Source organism: Hippoglossus hippoglossus, chromosome 12 (assembly GCF_009819705.1).
Source record: "Hippoglossus hippoglossus isolate fHipHip1 chromosome 12, fHipHip1.pri, whole genome shotgun sequence".
In the NCBI taxonomy this organism is placed as follows: domain Eukaryota; kingdom Metazoa; phylum Chordata; class Actinopteri; order Pleuronectiformes; family Pleuronectidae; genus Hippoglossus; species Hippoglossus hippoglossus.
This window is the reverse complement of record NC_047162.1, coordinates 17,132,144-17,155,845: the sequence shown is the minus strand read 5'-3', so window position 1 is coordinate 17,155,845 and position 23,702 is coordinate 17,132,144. Positions and strand designations below refer to the sequence as shown.

The 23,702-nt window shown below is 43.6% G+C and overlaps 2 protein-coding genes across 15 annotated transcripts in view; one reads left to right on the top strand and one right to left on the bottom strand.

The window, feature by feature from the left end:
- Positions 1-6,620, top strand: part of vav2 (vav 2 guanine nucleotide exchange factor) — a 171,547-nt gene extending 164,927 nt beyond the window's left edge. For 6 of the 13 annotated variants that reach the window (XM_034602216.1, XM_034602214.1, XM_034602222.1 and 3 more), the window contains 6 exons: positions 132-248; positions 782-869; positions 967-1,090; positions 3,601-3,690; positions 4,200-4,354; positions 5,717-6,620. In XM_034602216.1, the coding sequence (XP_034458107.1) occupies positions 132-248; positions 782-869; positions 967-1,090; positions 3,601-3,690; positions 4,200-4,354; positions 5,717-5,764 (622 nt within the window). In that variant the 3' untranslated portion in view covers positions 5,765-6,620. The remainder of the gene's footprint in view (positions 1-131; positions 249-781; positions 870-966; positions 1,091-3,600; positions 3,691-4,199; positions 4,355-5,716) is intronic. The other 7 variants (XM_034602223.1, XM_034602224.1, XM_034602215.1 and 4 more) reach the window with 3 other exon arrangements.
- A 195-nt stretch (positions 6,621-6,815) lies between these two features.
- Positions 6,816-21,898, bottom strand: vsig8a (V-set and immunoglobulin domain containing 8a). 2 transcript variants are annotated; one of them, XR_004615624.1, is made up of 9 exons: positions 21,702-21,898; positions 21,402-21,533; positions 19,470-19,645; positions 18,112-18,316; positions 14,734-14,886; positions 14,060-14,182; positions 12,569-12,710; positions 12,283-12,450; positions 11,500-12,249 (listed from the first exon to the last, which is right to left on the bottom strand). XR_004615624.1 is itself a non-coding variant. In XM_034602227.1 (8 exons), the coding sequence occupies exons 2-8, from the start codon at positions 21,502-21,504 to the stop codon at positions 8,297-8,299; spliced, it is 1,113 nt and encodes a 370-aa protein (XP_034458118.1). In that variant the 5' UTR covers positions 21,505-21,533; positions 21,702-21,895; the 3' UTR covers positions 6,816-8,296. The 2 variants fall into 2 exon arrangements, 1 of the variants encoding a protein (XP_034458118.1); XM_034602227.1 differs by lacking the exons at positions 11,500-12,249; positions 12,283-12,450 and adding an exon at positions 6,816-8,507 and having other exon boundaries at positions 21,702-21,895.
- Between the last annotated feature and the right edge of the window lie 1,804 nt (positions 21,899-23,702).

Here is a 23,702-nt window from a genome sequence, read left to right as displayed (position 1 = left end):
CAAAGCAACCTGACCCCCAAACATAGCCGCGACCAAAAAGATTAATTACCACACGGGTGTTTGAAGTCGAGGATTTGTGGATTCTTCCTTTGCATCTGGAGGTCACCGCGTTTCTTCTGCTCGTCACGCAGGTTTGCGGGGAACATGGAGCGCCAGCAGGCCGACAACCTCCTGAAATCCCACTGCAGCGGGACCTACCTCATCAGGGAGAGGACCGCCGAGGCCGAGAGGTTCGCCATCAGCATCAAGTGAGTGTGTGGCGCCGTGCAGGAGAGGAAGGAAATCTCAACGGGAAGGTTTTTTTTATTCATATCTCATGGGAAATTTAAAGAAAAAACTCTCCCAGGATGCAGCAGTCAGCTTTCTCAGTGCATCTTTCAGCTCCGGCTAATTACCACTCAGTAATTGCTTTTTCTTAAATCCTGTTTTTCGTGTGTGTTCCCTCCGAGAGAATGCATCTCAGAGAAAAACACTGTACGAGCTCTTACTGGAGAATTCACAAAACAATGTACTGTAATGGAGAATATCGTGTCTGTCAGACATGTGCAAAGGGCCTGTAGGGAGCAGCAATTAGGTCTGAGAACTTTTATTTGATTTGATTAAACTTTAAACAACAAAGCAGAATATTTTTAACCATATTCACACATTGCTGCAAAAGTAAAAGAGCATAAAATACAACAATATGTGATGGTTATTTACAAAATCTGTTCTATAAAGAATAAAGATAAATAACATTTGATGAGTGAGTTCTCTTTAGTTACTGTGTGTTTTGATTTTACAGATTCAATGACGAAGTGAAGCACATTAAAGTCATTGAAAAAGACAACTGGATTCACATCACCGAGGCCAAGAAGTTTGAGAGTCTCCTGGTGAGTCGCATTTCCGTCCGTCTGGACAAAAATACCAGTAGAAGCTGTAAAGAGATAAGAGACGTAATCTTCTGTCTGTTTCTGTTCTACACAACAGGAGCTGGTGGAGTACTATCAGGCCCATTCGCTAAAAGAAAGCTTCAAGCTGTTAGATACCACGTTGCGATACCCCTACAAGTCGAGAGAACGCTCGCTCACACGGGCCAGCACGCGGTCTCCAGGTAAGTGGCTCTGAACACAGTCAGACCAATAAAACTGCACTTACCCTGAAGCTGATAACACAATCTGTTAGTCCCAGAAACACTGATTCACAGAAATGAACCAGCAGAGCAACTTGGCTGATAAATGAGAAAAGTTGACCGTGGCCGAACTTGTTACGTTCATCAGGCTTCAACACGAACTCCCATTTCCGTGCTTCCTCCTTATCCTGCTAATGTGATTTTGCTGCATGACCTTTACTCCTGCGTTTGTTTGAATGATACTTAACATTAATCAATCCAATGATTCAAGAGGTCTCCGTCTGTCTGCAGCTCAAATATCTGGAGAAGTGTTCTTGTTATCGGCTTGACTCTTGACATGTGTGGTGTTAAGGGCCAAAGGAAGTGCAGTGTTGAATTAATACATATAATACAATATTAATAAACTTTGACTTAAACATCACCAAACTTTGAATAAACGTGACCTTCTCTTTTTGCAGCAGTGCATGTAATTCAGAGTTGTTTCTTATCTTAGTGTAAATCCGTAGAATGACAGTGAACACTTGTCTGTCTGGTTAGAATTCAGAGTCAAGGGGGCAGAAAGGATCTGAGATGTGATTTAGTTTCGTGCAGAAGGTTTTGACCTTGTTGGCAGAACTCCTGATTCTCATATCCAGTCATCCAAGTGGCCCAGTGTTGTCTCTGTAGGACGGACCCAGGAGCTGTGGGATTACAAATCAGCATCCTGACCCGGGAACAACTCAGAATCCCTCAGCGAAGTGACTATATGCTTCCACCGCAGCCCAGATCCAGATAACAGGCAGAAAATGGATGTATTTATGACTGGCAGGACATTTATGCCTATTTATAACTCTGCTGGCTGCCATGAATGGCTGGGACACTACTAATTTGTCTCTGAAGAGATGCTATAAAGTGCAGGTCCGGCTTACAAATGTAATCCCCTTGCCATCTTGGCTGTGGATAATGCGAGGGAGTGGAAAATAAATGAGACAGGCTGCAACCTTCCCTCTCCACCTCCCCTGACGTCCTGGTCCTTCCGAGGCCAATGACTCTCCTGACGAATACAAAAAGAAATGGAGGCAGGCCAGAGGGGGAAAGGGTCAGAGAATGAGGCGACAGAGCGAAATATATAAAGTGAGTGAGACAAAGAGGAAGAGTTTGTCGGCTGAGTAAGAGGCCGGTGGACCGGCTGTCGGCATTGGCTGCCCCCTCTGTCCATTAGACCGTATGAATACTGGCTCTGGCTTCTGTTCTGCGCCGGGCCGGCTTTGTGCGCTGCGCAGGAAGACCCAGCTGGCCCCGACAGCGGGATTGTTTCCTTCCTGCTTTGGCTGGATTTGGAAGTGAATGCAGACAATGTGCTGCTTCTCCGTCTTTTTCTGCCTGTGTTTTTCTTTTTTTTTTAGGCTGCAGACACGACACACCCCTGCAGGTCTGCATGGAAACAGCGGTGGGACTGGGAGGAATTGGTTTTCATCTGTGATTATGCCATGTTGAACAAGTTTACTAATATCATACACATATTTTAGGATATTGGACATGATGGTGAATATCTTTCATCATCTATCGGATGTTAGGGACATGTCATCAGCTGTGTACCTCAGCATCATCGGGCTGATCCTGACCCTCCTCAGGCTGATCGATCCTGGGTGTGTGTCCCTTACATGTTGGGGCCCAGTTTGGGTTATTTCCTCCTGATCCATAGCCATCAGCTTTTGAAGGTTATACACCCGTTCTTTACTGCCACTAGATGTCGCACTAACACGAGCGTCTCTGACCCAAACTGAGGCATCGATAGCCACAGTTCGGACCACGACTCCCTCAAGGTGCAGGAATAAAGTTCCTCAACTTAAACAACTTGTAAAATCTATTCCTCTTGTCCCATCTGCTGGTTGCTGCTCCTGTCAGTGTCGGACCCTCTGTCTGAGAGGCTTGCTTGTGCAGCGTGTGTTTTTTAAACTTGTTTCTTACACATTCACAAGGAGGAATTCACGTGCACGAACCTGCACATGCAAAAAACAGAGCAGTTATGTTAATGTTTAAAAGGTTGCGTACAACCTTCATCTTGTTGTCTGCGAGCAACGTGGCTGTTTCATACATCAGCCACGTTATGAGGCAACAATGCTGCAATATAAACATTTTAAAAAAGAATTAAAATATGTTCTAGTTGGTTAGTTCTACTTTATTTCACAATAAAATGATCTTGTGGGTACGATCCAGTCAAACTTTATTTATATGCAACAGTAAAGTTTGCCAAATGACGCATAAACTGACAATTGGAACAATTACCGTGTTTAAAATCCACAAATAACTGTGTATTTTTGTTTAAATACCCGTTGAGATAAAATATAATAAGAATATAATGCACTCTTAAGATGCAGACACAGTCTAAACAAATGAAGCTTTGCCTTTTTCTTAATCCTCCTCTTCTCCGGCTGCAGCTCTGCATGCACGCGCCTCAAATCAGCTTCCAGCTTTATTTCCTCCTCTGTCTCTTCCTGTCTTCCTCTCAGCAGCCTCCTGCGCCTCCTACAACTTCTCCTTCCTCAGTCCACAAGGCCTCAACTTCTCCTCAACTCAGACCTCAGCTCCCTTTTGGTCAGGTACCGGATTCTTTTTTGTGTTTTTTCCTGTCTTTCCTTGCTCCTGTCGCCTTCCCACACTCAGCCGCCTGTAATTTCATAATAAGCCTCGGCGCTCTCGGCCTCATTACTCGCTCTCCCTGGTGCTATTTTCATTAACGAGGACTTTTCAGTTCTTCCCGGAATGTCAGTCCCTCATTAAATCAAGAAGAGAAAAAAGCTATTTCCTTTCCCTTAATGAAACAACGTGTCCCTTCTCATCACGCTCATTAGTGACGATGCAGTGGCACGAGAAACACGGAGGCCGGCGTCCTCCCTCTGTTCTCACCTCACAACTAATTACTAATAATATGATCAGTGTTACCTTCCCGCCCAGGTCCCTCATGCATACAGATTGTTATTAAACTCCATTACTAGTGATTAATACCTTCAGTTGCTGCATTGTATAAAAAAAAAAAACTGTGATGAAAATGAGCTGTTGGATATTTCGTCTTGTGTCTGGATTGAGCTCCCGTCGCTTCCGTTTGCAGTGTTCACTCCGCGGGTGGTCAGCACGGCCGTGGCCAGGTATAACTTCGCGGCGCGGGACATGAGGGAGCTGTCGCTGCGGGAAGGAGACACCGTGAAAATCTACAGCAAGATCGGAGGAGACCAGGGCTGGTGGAAGGGAGAGGCCAACGGACGAGTGAGTGTTTATCCACGTGTTGTGGAAGCTGCTGTTTTCTTTAAGTTACAGATCTGCACATGTCAGAAAACATCCATTTATGCCTTTTACCCTCAAAAGTATCCGGGTACTCGAGTGACTGGATTTAATAAATTGAAGTGAAAAGCACTTCTGAAGCAGGTGGTGGAGACAATAAAGTAAAAGCCCGGCTGCTGGGAAATGTTCCACTTCAAAAGACTGGCAGTAAAACTGGATGGGAATTCAGCTTTTTATTCTCGGACTGTTTCTACTTCAGGGTGTAAAAAATTTGACAGTGTTAATGTGAAGCTGTGCAGCATGAAAGAGACGAGTGCATCCCCTCAACTCGTGTACTGGTGCCCAGCAGCCAAACCAGACTGTCTGGTGCTGGAGCCGCTGTTGAACCAGTAAACTGAATCAAAGCACGTCAGGTCCAGTCTGTGTGTGGATGGTGAAGAATGTTAAACTCACAGTAAATTCAAGGAGGACTCGACAACAGATTTTTATTGTGTATCTATCTGCCATGTTAACTTCAATTTATTACTATTACTCAGTGGCTCCAATTCTTCAGAATCTTATTTCATTTCACGTTTTATTCACTGGGTTTTATTTCCATCTTATTTTTCATTGATTTCCTACTTTTGTATTAATTGCCATAAAGCACCGTGAGCTGTATTTCACATGTTAAAGGTGGTTATGAATAAAATATGTTGTCAAAATTATCTTATAACATCCGAACAAAAGGGAGAATCATGTTTGTTTACGTGAGGTTTAAATAGAAAGCACCTGTATCACAACGACCTGTGGTTATAAAGTTTAAATAATCAATAATTATCTATGCAGGTAAGATCACATGTCAACTCAGAGGTTTATTTTTTATCCCTCCTTACAAAAAACTTCTTGCCAGGAATTTGAAAAACAGAAGAAATATTGAATATTCATGAATTAGAGCAATATGCAGTTTGAATGAATCCTTTGTGTCGACGCTGCCTCTGTTTGCTCAGGTCTCACTTCACCATTGCAACAAGTAGGAGCAGCCATTGCCTAGCAACAGCTGAAGTGGAACTTAAAGTAACTCTCGAGTATTTTTTATTATTCCAAATGGGGACGAGGCTGCTGCTGCTGCTCGGCCGTGCAGTTATCTGAGAATAATGCACACCCCTCAGCCAATTGGAGCGCAGGATTCTGCGTGGCATCAGTCCAACGCATTCGAGCGGCGGCGGGTTGTTTTTAGTGTCGACGATTATCTGCGTGCACGTTAAACCTTGGTGTAAAAAAAAAAAGAAGCCTTTTAAATGGACCCATCTGTTGTTTACGTCTGATTACATAGAGGTGTTTATGTCTCTCGGTTATTTTCTGTTTCAGATTGGATGGTTTCCTTCAACCTACGTGGACGAGGAGGGGGGGCAGTAAAGCTGGGATGTTCGCCGGGCCTGGCTCCTTTTTGAAAATCAGGAACCATCTTCTACCTACTGTTCTCAGAGAAAATGACTCTCCCCAGGAAGATGACACGAGGAATAAAAGAACTTTCTGTTGCTGTTTGTTTTCCCGCTGGACGCTCGTTTCCCAGCGAGCGTTTCTATCCCGTTTCTCTATCTTCAATTATGCATCAGCTTTGCTTTTCGTTTTTTGTTCTTTTTGCAGGACGTCCTGTTTAATTCGTGTACAGGAAAGAAGAAAGAAAGTGTTTGTCTCGACTGAGCCGACGACGCAGCGCAGACGGACGATTGGAAAGCTTTACTATGAAAAGGACGCCCCCTTTTGTTGCAGGTCTATGTGAGGTGAAATAATTGTACAGTATAGATAATTTATTGAATAGAGATTATTATCATTACGGATGATTATTGTGGGGACGTTGATTTTAGCAGCAGCAAAAGAATCAGATGAGAAAAACTAAAAATGAGAAAGAAAAAACAGACAGACAGACAGACAGACAGACAGACAGACGCTCTGTTTTCATGTGGAGAGATTTTTTGCCTTAGTTGTCATGGTGATGCCTTGTGGGCTGACACCAGTGGAGGGAATCAGCTTTGTTTTTACTTCTCCATGTGTGCATGTGCCCATGTGCGGCCCACACACACACACACAGACACACACACACAGACACACACACACACACACACACACACACACACACACGCCGACCAATGTACAGTACGGTGCCTTTTGAAGAATGGTCGTTGCATATTGAGCCTCAACATCAGCCAGTAAAGAACTTTGCCTCCCTCCCCCCACCCCCCCCAGAACACACCGTCTGTCCACATCCAGAGGACGTTACTTAAAAAAACGGAGGGCAGAGGCACTTACACAGCAAAGCGGGGGGGGGGGGGGGGGGGGGGGGGGGATTTGCCTCCTGAGCCCTGGAAAAACAAGATGGTGAAGCATTTAACGCGTCCGAACCGAAGGCTGGATGGACTCTCGGAGACGCTCGGATGGTTTTTATAACCGACAACAATCACACACAGACACACACACACAGACACACACACACACTGTTCACACCAGTCTCGGCGTCACAAGGGTGCAATCAGCCGGAATGCGCAAAAAGGGAATCGTCAAGACAATTCCACTCGACAACCACTCAACACTTTTAAAAAAAATCTTCGTCGTTCTACTTTTGTTTTTTTGCACAGAATCAAGATGATTATTTTTTAGTTTTGAGAACTGGACCATTAAGTTGTTGTTGTTGTTGTTTTGTTTCATTTGAAGCCAAATTCTGCCATGTTTTTTAATGTGTGCATGGATTTCTTAATGTTTTTTTGTACCTTGCCTTATTTTTACAGATGATCAGGTGATGGGATTGTTTTCTCCTCGAATAGTGATTCATGGTTTTTACACGTGTTGAATCCGCTCTGGTGCTGTGCAGACTGATGAACATTAAACAGTGTCAAAAAGAGTTTTTAAATCTGAAGCAAAACTGTTTGTGCTAATTCATAAAAAATCCACCGAAGGAGCCCTTGTGACTTTGTGAGTTTCTAGGGGGGGGGGCAGTGCTCAGTGTTTGCATTAAGAGGCTTTAATACTTTTTTTACTGATTAACAGCCGTTCAGTCTGCAGTGAGTTTACATACAGATTCCCTCAGAGAGACTTTTTAATTAGTTATATAGATATTCACTTGTTTAGACTTTAAAAGTTGAGTTCATTAATTTGACATTTCCATTCCAAGTACAATATATTGACTTCTTACATTTAACCTTCAATTCTTCCACCCGCACATTTTCAGCCTCGATATATCGCTGCAGTTTAATACGTTTCCAAACAAACACATGAAAAGGAAAAGTAGGATTCTGTATTTTCATAAAATGAAATGTCCAAAGCATCAAAGCGTTCAGGCTGAGAAACAAAGTGCAAACACTGAGCGCATCAGCTCTGGTTCACAAACACTTTTCGCAGCAGACGATGCAGATTCGTTAAGTTTCCGAACTTTTGATCGTCTGTGATGTGAGTTGTTGTCCCCCTCCCCCCTCTGAGAAGCACAAAGTACTGGGGGCTGGTGGTGGGGGGGTTCTAGTCGCTGTTTATGTAGTGGACAAAAACCCATCGCATGTGGCTGTTGATCTGTCAACTCCTGTCAGTACATCCTTGGAAAAAAAGTACTTCATTGTGTACGTTTTTCTTTTTTTTTGAAAGGTTGAGTATTTCCAAATGAGGTCTATCATGAAATAAATATTTCTCTTTTGTTTAAAAAAAAGGACACTGGGTTATTTTTAATGCTTTATTGCAAATTATAGAAAACATTTTGACCAAAAGAAATCAGAATATAAAATGTAATAACTTCATTGTTTAGCTCTAGAAGAAAACTTCTTTTAAATAACAAATGTTCACATTGCACAGCTTCGAGATCAGTTCATGAAACTCTGTAACTCGCATTTTCAAAAATTCAACTTCCCAAACTTTCTTGACTCTTCTCTTCAACGACGGGAGGTAGATTTTCCTCAGTTTGGTTCAAACTGCGTGTCCGTTCCTGTCGTCATATTCGACCGGTTTGCTTTTGACTGGTGTGGAGCAGGAGGGTGGATGTGTGGGTCCTTCACTGAGAGAGCTCACTTCAGTCCCACCCCCACCCACCGGACTGTAGCTCACCCGTGGGTGCTGACTGACAGTCCGGCTCGTGTGGCGACTGGCAGGACGGCTCTCAGGAGGCGGGACATCCTCTCTGTTGGAAATCAGAACAACGATGTTAGAGGATTTCAGTTCTGATAAAATGGGTTATGAGGCAAATACAGCAGCTGAGTATATGGACTGTGTTTTCATTGTATGAAATTACAATTTGCTTTGTGTTACAGCTGCACTGACCAACATGGACATGAGCTGTTTTACTCCGTCTGTCAAATACCTTGAAACCCAGAGATTCCCAAAAACTCAAAACCCTATTTGTGATGATATTAAAATAGAGAAAAGCTGCATAAGCTCATATTTTAGAGGCTAGAACCAAACATACAAACATGTTTTCTTGATTCATTTTCTTTCAGAATACCTATCGTGCTCCCCTGCGCCCGGGGCCGCTGGAAACCCAAACACGGAAGTAGCTCAGCCTCCCAGATGACATGCATGACACCGCTATGACTTCCCTCGAAGTAGCCTCTGTTTACATTTATCCTGTTTTTTAATTTCTTGTATTTATTTTGCTTATATTCATCAGCATAAAACTGCATTGTTTATAAAGTGGTGGAAATCAGGGCTATCTTCCCTCTACAAGTCTTTATCCATCAACTTCGTAAAGTGACTGTGGGCTAATATTTCTGGTTAACACTTTAAAATTGATCCAACTGCTCATACGACTCATTTTTGAGGAACAGGAAGCGACTTATATGTTGAAATTAGACTTTGGACATGTATTTCAACCTTCAACGTAGCTTTTCTCATGAATTTTACCGCTGTCACGTTTTGGGAACAACCTCGATCCGAGATGTTCTGCTTGAATCCATATTCAACACAGTGGATGTTAGTCCCATGATGCCCCCCCGTAGTCGAGCAGCATACATCTCTGTCGTCTTTGCTCGTTTGGAGGCTCGTCCCCGTGCCCACCTCCTCTGAGACCCTGCCTTCACTTCCCCTCCTCTGCTGAGGGATAAACCCCCCCGGGGCTGCGTTCAGCCAGAAAACACTGACAAGCACACAATACAATCTCCCCTCGTCAACGCCGCTGCCAACATCCGAGCTTAGGAGCTGCTTTGCATTCTGCATTCACGTAACTTTGCAGCAGCAGCTGGGATCTGCTCCTCTGTCAAAGGAAACACCCGCACAACACATCCACTTTGGCATTTTTTCATCCCGCGCAGGGCCAAGGACTCCGATTTCTGCTGGTTAAGGGAATAAATTTGTGTTTGTTAAGATGAAATTGTGCCTCGAGTCTCTTGAGCCTGTGATTGTTGGGTCGTATGTGTGTGCTGCCGTGAAACGAGACAGGACTGCTGTGAGCGAAGACGTGTTTCCCACCAAATTTAATCAAAGTAGACATGAATTAGCCTCTGAATTTTTAGGGGAGGCACATTCCCACGCATGTTTGGTGCTGCAAGATATTTGCTCCACATTATTACATAAGATTGTTCTGGAAACGATTTACATTGAAACAAATGGAACTTTTTCCCTCTTTAGTTTCGATGCTTCTCTGAAAGTCTCTCTTTGCTACTTCGACAAAAACTGTCAAATCCACTTTCCCAGTTGTTTCAACATCAGCTAATTATTGCAGTGTCATAAATATTTGTTAAAAACACATCAAAAGATTGTGTGCAATGTGAAAGTTGGAGCTCAACACACTCATAGGCCTTTAAAGATATATTACAGTATACAGTAGTTACCCTCAACACCCCCACAGCTCGTCTCCGTTGCCCCCTAGTGGCCAGAAAGTCCGAGGATGCAGCTTTAACAAAGCCAGTGCGCTCGTATGCAACAAGATTCAACACTACTGCAGATATTTTTTGAATTGGATGAATAAAATTATAAAAAAATCCGTCCACACGACCTTCATTTTGATAAAATATCAACGGAAGTTTTTCAAACATCTGCACTTTGGAAGTTGTTCGTAAACGTCTCTGTTCCCAATAAGTTAATAATGTCAAAATAACAGAGTTTAAAACATGCTTTTGCTTCTACCTGAGGTTAAAAGCTGTTGTCAGATTGTTTATCCGTCGGAGAACATTTACAGTCGCATTTTCTACTCTTCACGTTTCGGTCCTGAGTCACAGCTTGAGTCTTATTTTTCTCACTGTATTTATTTTTTAGACGTAGGGAACGGAGTGCTTGAAGTGATATAATGCTCTGCATGACTCATCCCTGAACTTCTCAAGCTGCACTGTTTACTTTGAAAACCAGTAAGTGACAGATGTGAGAGGCTCTATTGCCGCGTGCCTCACATTATTACGTCTCTTTCATATGAGCCTCTCTCCACAAAGTCATGTTCGTGTGAGGAGAGTTTAACTCCCGTCTATCGCTGATACTGAGAAGGATTGTGGCCCTCGATGCGATTCTGTCTCCTGCACACAACACTGTCCTCCCACACCGACGCTGCCCCCAATTCGACATGAGCTTTAAAAGCCTGTGGGCTGTTCTCAACTGCATGTGAACCACGGCTCCAAATATATTTCAGGAGACAATGTTTTTCTGCAAAAGCAGAAAATCCTCTCAGACGTGTCAGGACGGGGGAGGTCGGCTGCAGAACATCAGCCCTGGAGCAGCTCAGGATGGTGTTTCCCCGTTTCCCCTCGTACGTCATCAGTGGACTGAAATGTGCACGAGCCAGTAGCTCCTGTTAGAGGCACGTGGTTATCGCCCAGATTGATGCTCGAGTGGAATCGCTGTCTTTGAGAGCCATGCAACAAAAGTTACGATTTGTTCGAGCAAGTTGTTTCAGTGAGTGGCGTGATCGTTGTCATTACCATCTGACATCAGCCGCCTTGCCAAGGAGAAGCCGATTCAGCCATCAGGTTAGAAAAGTAGTCGATGTGAGTGGTTCTGAATGAGCTTTACATCGATACCTCTCGTGTCTTTCTGTGAAAAAATGGTAAAATTGTTCTCACAGGTTTGATTTGTGAGCTTTAAAGGTTGCAGGTGGAATCAGTTTCTGCTGACGACAGCCAGGCTGAGTGCTCGTCTCCATTTCTACTTCTTATGCAAAGCAAAGCAAAAAAACTTATTTCCCATCATTTCAAACTTTTAAGATCCAGCCGTCTTTGCTCGCTGTTCCTTCTCCTTCCAGAATTTAAGAATTCATCAAAACGCAGGCTTTGATTTAACTCTGCTATTTCCACTACGTTTCTCTTTAGGTAAATATAAGAAGTAATTACATTGACCTGCTGTGGTGTGAGGTAGTGCTGTTTTTTACTGTGTGTTTGAAATGCCACTCTCCACAGAAACTGTATAATTGCCATAAAAGTCTAAGACAAGAACACCCGGGAGAGTTTGTTGACACTAGAGAGTTTCTCGTGATCCAAACTCCGACGATCAACAAAAAGAAAAGAGTTTGAAACTTTTAATGAATCCCACTCACGCTCTTTTCGACTGAGTGTACGGCGGAGCGGATGTTATTTATGTCAGCGGTTATATTTGCATCAGCGTACCTGAAGAAAATCGGTTTGCTTCTGCACTCATCACATGAAAACCTTGAGTTTCCTGCAGCATTTCATCAAATTGCTGTACACAGGGCGATGAACTCGTATTCAGACGACGCTCTCTGCATAATTAAGTGTGTAGATAAACGTTCAGGAATGAAATGAAATCACAACATTAGTAGGAGACATGTTTGGTGAGTGTAGACCTTAATAAAATATATCTTTTTCTATTTACACTTTACTTGTATTCACATTTCTCTTTAACTGGGTTTTATTTAAGTGAAGTGATTTGGTTCTATTCATAATTGAAAGGATGTTTTAAGTGTTTTCTGTTGTATCCTCTTTTTACTGGCTGCTCTCTTTCCTTATGTTTTTTGTCACATGAGGCCAAAAAACATCTTATTACTTCTACTTCTTTTATGCACATATAAAAAATGTACAAGTGCACAAAACACAGTTTCATCCTAATGTTCATATCCTTTAATCTGACGGAGGCAGGAGCTTCTTCCTCTCGGGACTTTTTGCCGACAGACGAGGACGAGTAGAAACCTGCCAACAGACAGAATGGGTGGATTCTGTCTGTTTTTTCACCTCCCTTCATTAGCTCAGATATCGAACCCCAGAATGTGCCCTGCTCTCTCTCTGCTGGAGGCGCCGGTGTCTGTACCTGATCTCATTGGAGAATTCCTTCTCGTAGCGGAATCTTCCGCTCAACTTCCAGTAAAGGAGCCCGATGAAGAGCAGCAGGATGAGGATGAGGAGCAGGGAGCCCACGACGGTGCCGACGATCACCGCCGCTCTGTTCGGAGCTGAAAAGTCAGTGTGAAGAACAATTAATCACTGAGAAGAATCAGTTATACTCTTGTTTTTTATTGTCTGGTGTAGTAGAAGGCTCCTTCATCCCAGAATTCATTGCACTTCGATGACAAATGTTCTTTAAAGAGATAATAGTGGCTAATACTTACACTCATCTTAACTGAACAGCTACAGCAACAAACTAAACGTTCTAAAGAACCAAGGGGCCTTGAAGGTGTCACACATACGAAAATGAATAAGACATTTGCTTTGTGTGGCGAAGCAAATCTGCAGAGTCACTTTCCATGGAGTTGAACTTTGCGGAGCTTTGACCTGCGACATTGACTTTGCAGTTGCGTATGTGTGATCGCGCCCGATAAAGTTATCATTGTGTTTAACTGCAGCTCTGTTGCTAGGTGACAGCAGCTATGAATTGGGATACAGAGATTGTCAACTCAACTACAACTAAATATTCTATTGTCACCTTGTTTTCTGGGAAATCTGCTTATGTGCGTCCTTTAAATTCCTATTAACCATCTTACAATGTCATGGTGCAGGTTTTTTCCGAGCTGAAGCGATGGAACCTCTGCACCTTGCTCTCGAAATGAAAACGAATGGCTGGCTCCCCCCCCCCCCCCCCCCCCCGCTCGGTGCCAAACATCTGAACCCGGAGACCAGGAGTTATGGACTCGACAAGATGTAAGATCTGCTCCACGGATCACGACGCACACAAAGACAAACTCAATTTATGGATTTGTAGAATCCAAGCGCGTTTGTTTGAGTCCGGAGATGATTGATTCTGTGGTGGTGCAGTGAATCAGCGGCTGTTCTCCCTGGTGGTGGTTCTCCCCCAGTCACCACATCCCTCCCCTGTGAGGCAGATCCCTGGTTTCTGAGCCGTTCACAGGTTCTTCTCTACATGAAGAAACCAGGACTGTCCTCGTTTAAACGCATTTTCTTTGAGGTACAGTCGTGCTTCTATTTATATTCAACCACTCTGGTGAAGTGGCTCTAATCAATGCACCTATTTCTGCTGCTGCACTTCATGAAGCCATTAGGCAGGAGAATGATTTTAACATCATTGTAATCCAGAGTGACTCCACATCAGGAAGTTAAGTGACGACCAGCAGGATCGTCGCTCTATGAATGAAACTACTTCTTCGCCATTGACCTTTGACCTCCTGCCCAAACGACACAATGAGGATGATTCACCGATGTGTGTGTGTGTGAAGTGGAGCAGTGAGGAGGCTTTGGCACTTCTACAAAGAGAGGAGGATGAAATCTAGTTCCTCCGTGACCACGTGTGTGTCGTGCACGGGAGCCGTCCTCGTGCAGTGGCGTGCGTTCCCCCCCCCCCTCTTACGTTTGTTTGCTTTCAGGTTGATCCTGCAGCGCTCGGCTCCCACAGCATTGTTCACCTCACAAAGGTAGAATCCTGCCAAGCTCTGCGAGTGGTTGCTGATTCTCAGCTCGCCGGTCACACGGTCTGAGAGAACATGCAAAACGCCCACGGACACGGATTAACACACGCAGAAACATACTGTGCTGTACATGCAAGAGCCTTAATCTCCTCCGACTGGTTTATACATGTAGAATAATTCCAGTGTGACATTCTCCAGGTTTGTTGTTTCTGGTTTTAATTAACTTTATATCCGTTCGTGCAGATTTTCTCTCTGCAAAAGGACGTTGATCAAAGGATTTTTCTGTCAAAAACAACTCAGGAGATGAGTCATGAAAAAGAAAATTGGGAGAAAATGCCTCTAAACTGGTGATTGTCAACACTCCCAGTTTCATTTTCATCATTATTTCACCTGGATTTTTGATTTGAATCTTGAATATTTTCTCATTTCAGTAATCAGAACAAACAATTACACCTCTTTAAAAATAAATTCTGAAATAATCATCACATCATCTACCCTGAAAAGGATCATTGAGTTTTGCACACACAGAGTCAAATCCTACACACACACACACACACACACACACGTTCTCCTCGTTGTGCAGTAGCATCGTGACATCAGCAGAGGTCACACTTACTCTGCGTGGTTGTATCAGGGATGGGGGCCTCGCTCTCTCTCCTCCACGAGTATGTGAGGGGAGCGGAGCCTCGTGCAGACTGACAGTGCAGAGCCACAGCTTCCCCCAGCAGCTCCCCCCCCTCCACCCAGCACTTAGGCACAGACGGCTTCACTGTAATCACACGGCAAAGGGACAAGATCTTTTTTTTTATTTGAGCTGCCATGTCAGTTCTGTTTCTCGAGCATCGGGTACAGCTGAATAGCTCCAGGATGAAATGGGAGGAAGCATTTAGACTGTGGCTCCCACAGCAGGAGGAAGCATCGTATAGGTAGAATGTGATGGGAAGAAGAATTTGAAGCATCTTGAACTTAATAAATGCTATAAAATATACGAGTTAACTAAATAACAAGCCTTTATTCTACATAATCAATGTGGAGATCAATATGGAAGGAACGCTTGAAGAGAAGATGAGACAGAAACACTGAGCTTTAACGCCTCCTTTCCACTGTTTCCTTTCATGTCTGTAATTCTGTTTCATACATGGACTCGACCCCAGTGATCAATGTACAGAAATGCCTTTTGTTTTTTTGCGAAATATGCACTTGGAACATAAACTGTTGCGTTAAGATTGCTTGTTAACAAAAAAATTGTATATTATCAATTCATCCATTGATATATACCCAATATATGTATGTATGGGAATGTAACATTAAAATTCACAAACTTCGTTAAACTTGCTGAACAACTTTTAAATGAATTATACAATCATCAACAACATCAAACAACTGAATTGGATGAAGTAGCCTCTTAGCTAATTAGTTTTTATGCTAACTTACTGTGGCACAGTACGAGTACAGTCTGTTCAAAACCCCAAAACAAAACTTCTTTTGTCTCTGCAACACATTGTAGATCAAGGCGGTTGCCATGGGAATGAACACACTCCCTGACGCACTCGCACACGGACTCCGAGCTTTGTTGGAACGAGGCATTAAACCCAACACGGTATCGTCATGAAAAGGTGAAAGAGAATAGAAGCTGGTCTGCCGACGTTGATAATGTTGCAACGATACTCAAAGACTCAGAGCTTTGTTCGAGCTTCAAAAACATTTCATGCTCCTCTCGATTGACACTGCAGCAGAAGCAAAAACAAAGAAATCCTTCCTTCCGTTCATTAGCACATTTCCATTTCTCTCTCTGTTTTCATACGACGACGACCATGACTGTGTTTTGCTTCCAGCCTGAAAACAGCTGTTGGCCATCTACCTGCTGTATGAGGCTCTGGTTTGGATGATTATTTAACATCGTGCTTCAGGGACGTGATTTCATCTCATACAAGGTTCTTAAGAAATAATTTAGCTCCAACAAGTCAGTTGTAAATGCGAAGAGCTTCTCTCGTCGTAAACAACCAATCAGAGCGCTTTGCATCGAGGTTCACATGCAGCCATTCGCTCACACGTCCCGTTCACAGGAGCCAGGAATCCAACTACCAACCCTACGATCAGTGGACGACCTCCTGAACCCCAGCCAGCCCCTTATCCCACCGATAATGCAAAATGTTTGTGTCATTAAATCATGAAATCTATTTCATCGAGAACATTATTTGCTAAAGAAGCTAAATAATCAACATTTACGAGGTGCTTTTGTGTGAAGATGTTAAATTTGGTCCGATTAGGCTGTCTGGGTCATTTTGAAGTGGAAAACCTATTAAATAAGAATAAACACACACACTCATTAAAGTGAGTAATCAGATGTGCCTCCTACTGAAAACATCATGAATGTGAAATGTGAAATAACAATGGTTGACATTTTGCTTTCAGTGTAATTTCCTCTGAGACTTAGAAAAATAACCAAAAAGGTTTTTAGTCATTAGATTTAATTCCTGTCACTCGTTTACGATGCAAAGAGGCTCGTGTAACATTAACCTTAGTCAAAATGAAATGGTGGAGCGTTAGCGGGAAACTGACACAGAACTCTAATGTAATCTGTTCTAATAATCTAATCTACTGAAGTTCTTTTCAGCAATAAAATGAAATAAGTGCTCCGTTAACCTTTGACAGCTTTGGATCGATCAGCTAAAAAAAATCCAAAGTTGAGCCAAGAAAATTCTTCTTTTGAGAACTTGAGATTCTCTGTTTGAAATTGTTGTGTGTCTGTTGTGGACCTTTTTCAAAAGTCTTTCTGTTGTGCGCACTTTTTATGTTTTGGCCTTTGTGAAGCGAAGTGTAAGTTCAGTCAGGAAGACTTCCTCCACAGCCGAGTCTCCGTTCAGGGACCGCGTCCTTCAGAGGCGGCATTTGAAGACCGGCTGCATCACAGAGGGTGCGACGACTAGAACGTCACATTTCCAAGTCTCCTTCAAACGCAATCCTTCAATCCCAGAGAAGCGAAGGCTCCAACTGGCAGATCCATCATGGCCCAGGATTCATTGTCCTTCACAGATGAGCCAAGAGACGCCAAATGCTTGAGTGTCACGCTTCAACTCAACCAAACGACAACAAGAGAAACTATGCAGCCACACCCCCTTCCAACCTTGATGACATCACAAAGCACCAATTAGACTTATTTCTATGATATCACTTCCATCTATTATTGTGCAGGGCAATGAAGTTTGTTCGTTCTTCAGGTGGAGGATCTCCTGATTGAAATCGTTGACCATGTGCCTCGCCCTCGTTACTTTCATCCGCGTCTTGTTCGTTCTTGTATTCAAACTCGTTGTCGCCTGTTTGTCTTGTTAGTTTCTCGTCTGTAACTTTCTGTTTTTTGACCTCGCCTCTGCCTCAGTGCTTTTTGTCGTCTGCCTCTCTGTGTTTACCGAACCCGTCTTATTACTGTTCTTCCTCGTGTGACCTCTGTATTTGGGTCCTCGCCTGTTCATATTCTTTGTTTTTCTAGAAACTGGGACGTTTGTTTGATCAATCATGAAACATCTTTTGCGAGGAGTTATGTGATATGATAAAAAGTCTTAAAATCATAATAAATAAATGTGTAAATGAGGCGACCCCTCCTGCAACCGAGCTGCTGCTCAAACTCTTCAAACAAAGTAGGTTGGACGAGAATCAAATGAATCACTTTCATGATTATTCTTGAGACGGAAAACAGGGACGACACTTTTTTCTGATGTACTTTTCCACTGAATACAATTCATGCACTACATTTAAAGAAATTTCTTTACAGAAGTTTCTTTCACTGAACAAAATCTGACTGTTAAACGTGTTTTACGACAGCAGACACGTATCAGGCCATTAGCTTAGCTGTCGTTGCTACTTTGAAACGTAAAATTTGAGAAGCTGCATTTTCCATGAGACCAAACAATAGCACGGCCGTCCGAGGTGCTAGTTATAAATAATGCAGTAATCAGACAGACAGCACATGTGACAACCCAACGCCCGGACTTACCCATCACCACCAGTGACACCTTGCGCGTGTCCAGTCCAGGTGATTTCTTCACCTTGCACTGGTAGGTCGCACTGTGCGCAGGTGACAGCGCAGCGACTGAAAGTGAAGCGTCACCTCTCGAGGGGTCAGGGGCGGCGAAGTGGAGCCCGTGTGCGAGAGCGGCGTCGCCGTGGACGTATTCAGTGCCGCCGGTGTAGGACAACAGCTGAAGGAAAACAGAAAGACAAAACATGATTAACAAATGACTCTCAATTAGGCTTTTTTAATTGATGTTGGTCAATTAAAGTCTTGTTATTGATTCAAACGACTACATGTAACGGTGACAAAACCACCAACGCTGCAGCTCCACTCGATTTTGTGACCTCTTGTAGCTCGTTCAATTAGTTCTGTCGCCAAACTCTCACCAGCAGCAGCAGCCGGCAGCTGTTTGCAGCAAACAAGCTCCGACAAATCCACTGAACGCGACCTGCTCAGCCGACAGATCACACCCGCAGAATGTGTAACATCTGACCTGTGTCCTCCTCTAATCATTGAGACTAAACCAGAGACATGGAGGACATGGAGTGTTTGTTTGACTGACATTGAGCAGGAGGACAGAGGCACGGCCCAGGTGAATGCTAATGCTGCTCTGTCTAACTCGGACGATCGTCTGTAAACAAGAAACTGTCTGCACACGTTAGCAAATGTGAGATAATACGTGTGCTCTTCACCTCGTTTTTTAACTTTCCTCTGCCCCCTAGTGGCCGGAAGTCAATTACAGCAGCTCTAATTTATGCAGCAGTCTGATTAATTTGTACAAAAAAAAGAGGTGGGAAGAACAATACATTTTAAATGCTTTGCTTTTGGTGCCAAGCATTCAATTTGCACAGGATTCAGTAACCTACACTGACCACTTGTCTTTCCTTGTAATGACTGATAAAATGGCTGCTCCCTGAGGGCAACTTCCTCCTTTCAAGCCCCCGACACTAATGACTTGTTTAGTTTAAAAGGCAAATGGGATCAACAACTAATTTGAGTGCAATTGAAAAGGTCCTGGACTGAATTGTGTCTCAAACTAGTGGAGACTGACCCTGGATTCACCGGAACAATTTGTTTTTGGTTGAACAGCAAAAGTGAATAAACATGATCTGACTGGTCTGGTTTCCAGGGGAAGTAGCAAATCACATGACGCTAATGATTTGAATGGGATGGATGTCGTCTTCCATCATCTTCTCATGAGACTAAGGTTGTTTCATGGTTTCAAGCCTTCATATTGTTTTCTGTAACTGTCTTGTAGTTAATGCACAGTGGGGAATAAAACGAGTAGTTACGGGGAATAGTTAACTTCTACTTCTCTTATTGTCTTTGAGCTTTCTTACCATCTGATCTTTCTTCGTGGTGTCCGGACTGACCACCGACCACTCGATGTCGAGTTCTCCACTGTCAAAGGGGCTCAGTGTGTAGCCGCAGCCCAGAATCACACTCTCGCCCTCCGCCTTCTGGATGGTCAGTGGGCCGGTGGATGTCACCTGCAGCCCTTGTGCATATCCCAGTCCTACAGGGAATCAGACACACAAGAAAAGTGAGTGGGAAAGACTGTGCAGCGAAAGGAAAGTCATTTTTATGACGGCACAGCACGATGGGAATTCCCAAGGATGTAGGCGGACATGTTTCCTTCACTCAGTTCAAGAGACAATTTCGTGACCATCTCACAGGAATGAACACTCAAACCGCCAGTGAGTGACGGAAACCGAGCGTCCAGACTGCAGGTCACAAAAACACAAAAGAAACCGGGAGAGCAGAAATTATAGAAAGAGGAAAACAACTCATGAGCCACAACCATATCTGTCAAACACAGTGGTGGTGCTGTAATGGCTTTGGCATATATACTGTGCAGCGGCCAATGGAACTGGCACAGGGGCGTTTAGTGATGATTCCACGGCTGACGGAGGCAACCGGGTGAATGCAGAGGTAAACAGGAGCATTCTGCGCTCACGCTCAAACTTCAAAACCCTCTGGACGACGACATCGTTCAGCTTTTCAGGGTGAGAGAAGTGGAATCTGCTGTTTTCACTGGCTGAGGCTGTCACCTGAAGTGAAATCTGACTGAGCTGCTGCCTCCCAGTCGGTGGAGACCAGACTGAAGACGAGAGAGACGCCCCAACACACAACCTGGGGAGATCCTCACCAGGGAAGTCTCTGGAGCTGCTTTCACAAGTGCACTGAACTCCACATGATCTCCTGACTTTCTCCGGAGGGGCTGAATGTGACAACGCAAACTTCCAGAGTGAGAGTTTCTATGGACAGACTGAGCGCATGAGAGAAAACAGCAGGAGATCTGCCCCAATGAGTGGCGAGTGATGACGTTGCTGAAACGTGACGGAGAAGAAGATGGCTTTGTCTGCTGTGCCACACCTGTCTGCATCAGAAAGGAGAATCTGTGAAAGGCAAACTCCAGAGAAAGTCCAGACCCAATTATGTTCAGTCTGAAATGTCTGAAGACGTCTTAAGTTAATGACTCAAGGCAACATCACTGACTGCAGAGGATTTTCTGCTGAACGTGAAATGATCGTGCGTTTCTTTGCTTCAAGCTGTTGAGCATTAGCGACTGTATCTCAACGTATAACTCTTTAATGTAAACCTACCCCCGGGGGTGAAAGCTGAGACTTTACACTTTAATGTAGAATCTGTTCTTTTATCTTACATGAAATCTACAGAAAGCACAGAGCCATGTGTGCACTGGGTGTAACTCCTGGTATATACAGCCTTTTAATGGTTCTGACACGAGGTGTTATAGATAAGTTTCCTCATTAAAACACTATTTGTGCTGTGCATTTATAGCAGTTTGTATTAGTGCACATTAAAGGAACTGTTCCCTGTATTTTTTAATAAAACTAGTCGCTTGCACTACATAAAATGCACTTACTAATAAAACCAGAAGTGCATTTGCATTAGGAGCCACAGATACAAGTAAACAACATATGAGCTGAAATCCCTGGATCATTAGGGAGTCAACAGTCATCTGGGGGCATCATCTCAACGCCTGATTGGACAGACCGTGAGCGCCATGGTAACACTTGGGGAAATCTCACACCGCCTCAGAGGCCTTGAGCTCGGCGGTGTTCAGCCGAGACGAGACACCAAGCTTCCAGGGATCGTTTGTAAAAACACACAACAAGATGCTGCGTTCAGTGTCGTGTTATGAAATACAGTGGAGTAGATAACAGAGGGAGGAGGAGGAGGAGGAGGAGGAGGACATCAGTGGGTTAGTGTGGTCTGGAATTGATCTGCCCGCATGTTTGTATTCTTACCCATGCTCAGGAGAGTTGCAGTGTGTAACAAGAAGCCAGAGATCCAGGGCAGGCAGCCGAGGCAGAGAGCTGACACCCGGCGCCTGCAGCTTAGTCTCCACATAGTGCTGCTGCTGCTGCTGCTGCTGCTGCCTGGGATGGAATCATTCAGAGCAGGTGGTCGAAAAAACACAGAAACATCCACAAACTGGGACTTTTCTTCAGTGCAGATGTACAATTTTAGCAGAATTTCCCCAAAAAAGCAGGGATACAAAATGAAAAGTTACACATGCAAGCTGACGAGGAAGGTTTTACAAATACTACCTGAATGCAGATGCTACATCCAAACGCCTGGTAATGGGAAACAGAGGATCAAGCAGGAGTGTGCTGCTCCTCGCGCTGAGCTCCTCCTCCAGCAGCTCCTCGTTAGCCCTACGCCTCCTGGTTGGACGGTCGCTCCGCTTGTTCTACCTGTTTACCAGGACACTCCCTTGACAGAGCTTGAGACAGCTTCACCATGTGCTTTCTTTTTCCTTTCACCACCAACTTGTAAGACTAAATCCTTTACAAAAAAATCTAAAACTCGAGCGCAAGCGTCAGCCAAGGCCCAAAATTCCCCTCATGAAAATACATTTAAATTCACTTGATACAGATTTTCACTGCACTAAAATTACATGTTTCCTAAAATCTGCCTTTTTTTATTTATTTTTTAAATCAAGATCCATTAATCATTCTAATGGGAAACTTGTGAAAACATGAAGAAAATTCCTCGATCTGCGCCCTGATCCGGATTCCCACCAAAATCACAAACAAAACAACAAACAGACAAATAAGATTACGATCAAATTTCATACAAACAATGAAGATACACTCGAGGAAATTAGCGCCCTGCTGCCTGAATAACAATGCAAAGCCGTCTATTGTTAAGCAGGTGAAACTGGAGGAGCCGCAACACAATGACTGAGAGTTAGAAACTCAGGGTGTCAATCTAATAGAAACCAAACTGTGCTGAAAGAAGAAAACACACAACTTCAACATCTAATTGCTCTTTTGTGCTTTTGTCAATTAGATGACTTCATTTTTTCCGTGATTGATATTTTTTATGACTTTTTATTGGTTTTCTCTTTAGGCCCGAGCCGACAAAAGTAATTAATGTGCCCCGTAAAGCAAATAAAGACAACACTGCACAATGCAGCACTTCAGCACCGCTCATTTCTCAGGAAGGAGAGAGGAAGACAAAGAGAGAGAGAGAGAGAGAGAGAGCAAGAGGTCTCAAGTGACAAGAAACTGGTTGTTCAGCCAAAAAAACACAAGCCGGCACAGTTTGTATACCGGGATGTAGAGAGAATAAAAAAGACAGGACAAACGTTATCTGTGTGCCAGATCTGCGGGGAAGCAGCCTTTTACAAACGAGGGACACTGGAAGTATCCCTCAGCCGAAACGTGACGGAAACGGATTAGTGACAACAGATAAAGATCTTTATCTCCACCACTTGTTTTTGAATCTTAACCTGGATTTTTCTCTTGTATATTTCAAGCTTTAGGCGATGCTGTTTTTGTTTTTTTTTATGTTGTCACAGACAGAGTCAGATCCATCTGAAATGAAGCTGAACTCACATCTCACCTCACACACTGTGCAGCTTGTGTGGGAAACTCACTGGATTCTCTGCTTTTTAAAAGAAACCGTGTTTGCTTTGTATTCTGCTGCAAGAAAATTATATTTAATTGCTTCAAAAGCATGAAACGGCTACCGACCACTTTTTTCCAAACGATGTTAGTGTGAAGAAAAACAAACTCTTTTCAGAGAACTTTTTTTTTGCCATCACAGTAAATACCAGGACCATGAAACACATTAAATCAGCTGAGTTACATGCATTGGTATTTATAGAACAGATAGAGTAGAGCCTGCTCACGCACTGGACGTCTGTGATGACTGGGAGCCGGGTTCCACCATCTGCTGCAGTGTTTTACCGTCACAGTCAGAGCAGCTCCCCTGAAACACTGTCATACAGATGGTGAGTCGATGGAACACGAGAGGAAACAGAGCTTTTCTCTTTTGTCTTTGCAGAAACTAGCGTCATTGTTTGTTTTTTTTTGACCACAGCGAAGGTGGTGTGCAGCCAAGAGCTCTGCTGGAGCTGGAGACACACACGGGTGCAGATGATGGTGTGTTTATATTGTGCTTTTTCTAGTCTTGACAATCACACAAGACATATTCAACCAATTACAGATATATGCAACACTTTTCAGTCCGATTCAAACGTTGTGCGAACTCTGAGGAGACTGTTGTCTTGTTATATCTTCTGTACTTGAAGATATAGT